The sequence below is a fragment of the Agrilus planipennis genome, unplaced genomic scaffold, assembly GCF_000699045.2.
Source record: "Agrilus planipennis isolate EAB-ADULT unplaced genomic scaffold, Apla_2.0 scaffold376, whole genome shotgun sequence".
In the NCBI taxonomy this organism is placed as follows: domain Eukaryota; kingdom Metazoa; phylum Arthropoda; class Insecta; order Coleoptera; family Buprestidae; genus Agrilus; species Agrilus planipennis.
Window position 1 is genome coordinate 30,093 of NW_020439078.1, and position 7,748 is coordinate 37,840.

The 7,748-nt window shown below is 33.4% G+C and overlaps 1 protein-coding gene across 4 annotated transcripts in view; it reads right to left on the reverse strand.

The window, feature by feature from the left end:
- The window catches only part of LOC108742833 (potassium/sodium hyperpolarization-activated cyclic nucleotide-gated channel 2-like), a 74,799-nt gene continuing 67,051 nt past the window's right edge, over positions 1-7,748 (reverse strand). For 3 of the 4 annotated variants that reach the window (XM_025977314.1, XM_025977313.1, XM_025977312.1), the window contains 3 exons: positions 4,211-4,475; positions 3,762-4,038; positions 1,033-1,363 (listed from right to left, as the gene is read on the reverse strand). In XM_025977314.1, the coding sequence (XP_025833099.1) occupies positions 1,033-1,363; positions 3,762-4,038; positions 4,211-4,475 (873 nt within the window). Of the gene's footprint in view, positions 1,364-3,761; positions 4,039-4,210; positions 4,476-7,748 lie in introns of all 4 variants that reach the window. The other variant, XM_025977311.1, reaches the window with a different exon arrangement.

The window sequence follows — 7,748 nt, forward strand, 5'->3', positions numbered from 1 at the left end:
AATTTTAAACGCTTTAGATTCGGTAGATACGGACAAAAGATAATCTGAGAGGTTTAATATGCTTGTTTATATAATAATAAATTTCAAGTAAGCTATTAACACATTTATTTCTTAATTACTTAGTTTGTAATTATAACGATTCTAAAAAATTGAATTTCCAATAAAAAAATTTGTGGTCAGTAATAAACATTCAGATTAACTCTCTTAGATTAAATCAACTGGATAAATAAAATACTTCAATAGACTATATAAATGATGACAATCATTTTAAGATCACAGCTATCAAACGTCATCATTTTATATCAACCATGTCGTTTTATATTCCAGCTAAGGTCTAGCTGCGATATACAATATATGTACAAAATATACAAGTATCTGTGCACTAGCATTAACGGTGTGAAACATTCTTTTTCAGTAAAATAAATATAGTATAATACTTAACGTAAAATAATAATGGTTTTCTTGTTAGGTACCTATTTGAAAGTCATACAAGTAGACAAGTGACTATTAATTCCCTTTCTTATTAGGCCTACTTTTTATTAATGTTAGTTAGCAATTCATTCACTAGCTGTGTCTGTATGTGTTATGTGCCGTTTTGATACCTAATGCTTGACTTTACTAATAAAATTCGGTTTGTTCTTTTGTAAACAACCTTCTTATAATTGCGATATTTTTTACAACGCGATTGTAAAGGATGTACTGTGTGCTTAACAAGAGCCTAATAAAACGTAACAAAACATTCAGCAGCAATTAAGGATTCGAATCGCCTTTTAATGGAGTAATTGAGCATCTAACTTTTCTTTTTTTTTTTCTTTGCTAAAAAAGTAACCATAATCTAATATTGCACAAATCTAGCAAATATCCAATCCATGTATTGCTTTTGTTATGCACAACACGCCAAAGCTCCTGTCACGCACCAGCACTCATGATATCGTGAAGAGACCCAGCTGGCTGAAGATAGTAATTTCAATTTTACCAGCCGCTGCATATGGCCGCAATGGGACTTACAGAGCACTAGTGCGTGGAGTGGCGTCATTGGAAGGACGATTCCTTGTGAAACGTGTCCGATTTATGAAACGACGGTCGACCACTGTTTTCACTACTCCTCGTTAAAGGGATGTCCTGCGATGCGAAGTTATTTTCCGATTTCGGCCTGGGCAGGGCGAGTTTCTTCAGCGTTCGACCAAGTTCATGTAGACTACGGTCGCTCGCGTGCAATCGGGCCATCGATTCATCGGACGCGTTCACATGATCGGCTTCAGCCGCTAGAGCGTTTACGACAGCGTTTATGGTTTTGCTCTCGCTTCCCAGGTCTTCTTCCTTATGTGCGACCAGGTTTGGATTCTTTCCTATTTTATTCAACCTGAAACACCATTCCAAATCAAAAAAATTGATTAATCATTGCGTCATTAATGGAACAAGCTTCGCAAATAGTATAGTACTTTAAGCTCTATTTGTCTTATTACTGCTGCGATTCAGGGGAAGCATTGTATAAGAAATTAATAGAAATCTAAAAAACCAGTGTTAGTGTTTTACTGAATACGATAATGCCATCGCTTTCTATTGTGTACTGTGTGTTGTGTGTGTTTTAACAAAATAATTAAAGCATATTTGGGCTTTATATTTCCACAAAAAAAATTGAAATGCTTAATGTTTAGGATAATAGAATCTGTGATGGCAACTTGTCTCCTTTTCATTGTAAAAATTGTAATACCAAAATTGCATTTTTTATAAAATATAGTAATAGTCCATTTTTTTGTTACAATTAAGAATAGGTACTTAATGACAAAGAAACTAATGCAATTAATAATACTTATCTATTTTAAACTGTGTGAGACGTTTCAACTGAAATTTGAAATATTAGATGTTTTAAAATCGCAAAAACATAAATATTAATCACATTTGTAGTAAATTCATCACATTGATATTTTTCTTTGCATATTTTTATTAACTCTTGTTACTGCACTTAATAGCAAATAAACAAAGTAGAGCTACATAGACTTATTTGAAGCCCGTTTTTCGGCAAGATTTGAAAAAAATCCGAAAAAGAAAAGCCTAATTATGAAATATGATCATTTTAGATACGCTAATGTTTTTTTAATACTGCAAAAAGAACTTTTAAACTCTAATTAGCGTTCAATTTAAAATCATTAACTTTTACAATCCAATTCGTACAGTGAATATAAAACTGCAAATTAAATATTATTTGCATGAACTTCATTGGAATACTTCTAAATATATTTTTAACAAATTTTTATTTGTAGTTAAAAATTATTTTTGCAGCAACTAAATCTAAATATTAATATCAGTCGTCTACGTTGAAATCGCTAACTGTTTATTTCTTTTTAACTAAACTTTGCTATACGCATAAAAATGCCTAACTAAAGTAGGTAAGTATATATATACTAGTTACCATTGTACTTCATGAAAAACTGTTTTTGATTGCATATACAGATGAAATTGCTTTGGCAAACAATAAATAAAAAATGCAAGCGTACGAACTTATTTACTTATAAATAATTAGTATTAAATAAATTTTAAACGCTTTAGATTCGGTAGATACGGACAAAAGATAATCTGAGAGGTTTAATATGCTTGTTTATATAATAATAAATTTCAAGTAAGCTATTAACACATTTATTTCTTAATTACTTAGTTTGTAATTATAACGATTCTAAAAAATTGAATTTCCAATAAAAAAATTTGTGGTCAGTAATAAACATTCAGATTAACTCTCTTAGATTAAATCAACTGGATAAATAAAATACTTCAATAGACTATATAAATGATGACAATCATTTTAAGATCACAGCTATCAAACGTCATCATTTTATATCAACCATGTCGTTTTATATTCCAGCTAAGGTCTAGCTGCGATATACAATATATGTACAAAATATACAAGTATCTGTGCACTAGCATTAACGGTGTGAAACATTCTTTTTCAGTAAAATAAATATAGTATAATACTTAACGTAAAATAATAATGGTTTTCTTGTTAGGTACCTATTTGAAAGTCATACAAGTAGACAAGTGACTATTAATTCCCTTTCTTATTAGGCCTACTTTTTATTAATGTTAGTTAGCAATTCATTCACTAGCTGTGTCTGTATGTGTTATGTGCCGTTTTGATACCTAATGCTTGACTTTACTAATAAAATTCGGTTTGTTCTTTTGTAAACAACCTTCTTATAATTGCGATATTTTTTACAACGCGATTGTAAAGGATGTACTGTGTGCTTAACAAGAGCCTAATAAAACGTAACAAAACATTCAGCAGCAATTAAGGATTCGAATCGCCTTTTAATGGAGTAATTGAGCATCTAACTTTTCTTTTTTTTTTTCTTTGCTAAAAAAGTAACCATAATCTAATATTGCACAAATCTAGCAAATATCCAATCCATGTATTGCTTTTGTTATGCACAACACGCCAAAGCTCCTGTCACGCACCAGCACTCATGATATCGTGAAGAGACCCAGCTGGCTGAANGTTGGTCTGTGTTCTGTCGGAGCTGCCTGCGACGCGCTGATGAGATCCAAAAAGATCGAAATCGCGATCCGCGTCTGGCAGTTTCGACAGAATGCAGACCACTTCGAATTATTTTATTGTAGAATCGAATTGTATTTTGTAAAATTTAGGCCACTGTCTCAGTGTGTCATTTAGAACATAAGAGCACACAATACAAGTAAGCGATAACAAATATAATATATATTCAATAAAACCCCATCCACGGGTCTTTTATACGAACCACCGCACTGACCTCTCCGCGGCGACGGACTCCATGGTTCGTCGCATGAGCGGGTACTGATCTAACACTGCGTTAAAATGGTCGACGGAAAGTGAGAACAAGTTACAATAGGTTTCAGCGCGGACGGATGCAACACGACGTGCGTTCGTCAGTAGGCAAATTTCGCCGAAATAGGAACCGTCGCTCAGGCTGGTCGCCACCTCTCCGTTTGCCATCACAATATCCACAATGCCCTCCTGGATAAAATACATCTTCGCACCTATCGTACCTTCTTTTATTATTATATCCCCTGTGAAAAAAAAAATGCATTGATAAGTTATCAAAGGTAAAAACGAACTACTCCAAATTATTTTAGAAAATAAAGAGATTACTTTGATAAAGTGCAATTAACAGTGCTCTTCAAATTTTCATTAATAAAAGTCCAATAGGGTTGATAGTTTATAAATTTAATTTATTCATACCTGGTTGGAAGACCTCATATTTTAATTTCGTAACTACGTCTGAAACGAAATTTGGATCTGCGTTTGTGAAAAATGGCACAGATGCCACCAATGAACGACAGTTATAATTTATCACATCTTCTCGTAGTTTTTCCGAAAGCTCTCCTAAAATCAATTCTTCATCGAAGAATTTCCCCTGGTAGCGATGCTCGAAATATTCTGTTATTCTTTGACGCATTTCCCTTGGTAGTTTTCTATACGCCATGTACTCCTCTACCTGCTTTACCTGCACAATAAAATAAAAAAAATAAAATTTATTTTTTATGACACAAAAACTAATGACACTACTAATACAGTGAGAATTAGGGTTGTCACCTTTTCAGGCTGTACATATAATAATAAATTTCAAGTAAGCTATTAACACATTTATTTCTTAATTACTTAGTTTGTAATTATAACGATTCTAAAAAATTGAATTTCCAATAAAAAAATTTGTGGTCAGTAATAAACATTCAGATTAACTCTCTTAGATTAAATCAACTGGATAAATAAAATACTTCAATAGACTATATAAATGATGACAATCATTTTAAGATCACAGCTATCAAACGTCATCATTTTATATCAACCATGTCGTTTTATATTCCAGCTAAGGTCTAGCTGCGATATACAATATATGTACAAAATATACAAGTATCTGTGCACTAGCATTAACGGTGTGAAACATTCTTTTTCAGTAAAATAAATATAGTATAATACTTAACGTAAAATAATAATGGTTTTCTTGTTAGGTACCTATTTGAAAGTCATACAAGTAGACAAGTGACTATTAATTCCCTTTCTTATTAGGCCTACTTTTTATTAATGTTAGTTAGCAATTCATTCACTAGCTGTGTCTGTATGTGTTATGTGCCGTTTTGATACCTAATGCTTGACTTTACTAATAAAATTCGGTTTGTTCTTTTGTAAACAACCTTCTTATAATTGCGATATTTTTTACAACGCGATTGTAAAGGATGTACTGTGTGCTTAACAAGAGCCTAATAAAACGTAACAAAACATTCAGCAGCAATTAAGGATTCGAATCGCCTTTTAATGGAGTAATTGAGCATCTAACTTTTCTTTTTTTTTTTCTTTGCTAAAAAAGTAACCATAATCTAATATTGCACAAATCTAGCAAATATCCAATCCATGTATTGCTTTTGTTATGCACAACACGCCAAAGCTCCTGTCACGCACCAGCACTCATGATATCGTGAAGAGACCCAGCTGGCTGAAGATAGTAATTTCAATTTTACCAGCCGCTGCATATGGCCGCAATGGGACTTACAGAGCACTAGTGCGTGGAGTGGCGTCATTGGAAGGACGATTCCTTGTGAAACGTGTCCGATTTATGAAACGACGGTCGACCACTGTTTTCACTACTCCTCGTTAAAGGGATGTCCTGCGATGCGAAGTTATTTTCCGATTTCGGCCTGGGCAGGGCGAGTTTCTTCAGCGTTCGACCAAGTTCATGTAGACTACGGTCGCTCGCGTGCAATCGGGCCATCGATTCATCGGACGCGTTCACATGATCGGCTTCAGCCGCTAGAGCGTTTACGACAGCGTTTATGGTTTTGCTCTCGCTTCCCAGGTCTTCTTCCTTATGTGCGACCAGGTTTGGATTCTTTCCTATTTTATTCAACCTGAAACACCATTCCAAATCAAAAAAATTGATTAATCATTGCGTCATTAATGGAACAAGCTTCGCAAATAGTATAGTACTTTAAGCTCTATTTGTCTTATTACTGCTGCGATTCAGGGGAAGCATTGTATAAGAAATTAATAGAAATCTAAAAAACCAGTGTTAGTGTTTTACTGAATACGATAATGCCATCGCTTTCTATTGTGTACTGTGTGTTGTGTGTGTTTTAACAAAATAATTAAAGCATATTTGGGCTTTATATTTCCACAAAAAAAATTGAAATGCTTAATGTTTAGGATAATAGAATCTGTGATGGTTCTTCTGTCAAGATTTGAATTAATTTTCGATAATTTAATATTAAAAGAATCAAATGTTTTTATCTTAACTTGATGAAAATCCATAATCAAGGAAACACGAGAAGTAGATTTTCACAACATACGTTTCGCAAGCTTTGACTTCTTGTGGCATAAGTACTTGGCTCATGTGTGAAGAAGCCAAAGTTCGACGAAACGTGTCACATTTTAGATATTATTTGTGAAGATCCAGTTATTGTGTTTCCTTGGTTATTGAAAAAACTTTATTATAATCTCTTCCGGTAATACGTAGTTCAAATTAAGATTAAACAATTTCAACTAGCATACAATACAACTTAAATGGCGATGATATTTTTAATAATACTGAAAGGTGATAGTCCAAATACACCACTCTACAAATGAAAGGGGGCAAGAGGTTCACAAGGGTAACAAAACAATTACTTATCTGTAACAATACAAAATCAGAGGAGGGTTTGTTTCTAGAAAGAGCATCAGACACAATGAAACAGACGAATTTAATAGTGTAGGTAAATGTTTTTTTTTTAAACTTTTCATATTAGATAAAAACAATTGTTGTTAAGATTGTAGAATTAGAAAATACTACAAATGGCGCAGTAAACGCCATCTGTAGCACGATGCTACATATTAGGATTACGTATGCTCCAACAAGATCCACTTGTGTGGATATCTACTTGCTGAAAACGGTAACTGTAACAAATAAACCCACCTGATGGGACATATAACTGAACCCGAAACTCTCTCAAAGCGCTAATGAAATAGCCACTATGAAGGTCGATGAATAAAGCAGACACTACTATACTTACTCGAAATCGGAACAACATTTTCATTATATGTACATTTTCGTACAAAATATGGGAAAACAGTTTTAATAAAAATAATGAAATTCAGTCAACGTGACGTACTATAGTTTGATACGAGTAAATTCACAGTACATGGTTTTTAGGACCAGAGAATTCGATTTATAAAGACTTCATATTGAGAAAAAATTGTTTTCATGCACTTTAAATATAAATATAGTAACATGGGGCAAAAAGACGCATTTAAGACTAAATTGGTGTTAGAAGCCATTTGGGCATAAAATCGAAAATGTTCCATTTAAAAAAAAATACAACGTGTAATTATACAACACGTTACTGAAGTGAAACTTCTTCAAACACACAAACATACCGGGATAGGGGTTAAGGAATTGGTTTAGTGGTATTATCTGTACACTATGAATTTAAATTTTACACTATACATGTCGGAGTTGCCTGTAACGAACGTTGCATTGAAGCGGGCTCACGGCTCAAGCGATCCCCACTACGAACTCGACTACGTGGCCGAGTAGAGGGGGGACATCCGTTGCATGATTTTGTTATATAGTAACTCGCATGAACTTACCCTACCATGCGTAGGGCTAATAATTTTTGAAGTTTCACAAAACAATAAATTCAAAAAACGCAAAGGAAGACAAAATCAGACTTTCAGTCGTCTTAGATTCAGGAAGCAAAAATCCTACAAGCTTATACTTTATTTGCCATAAACCTTCCTCTTGAATTAC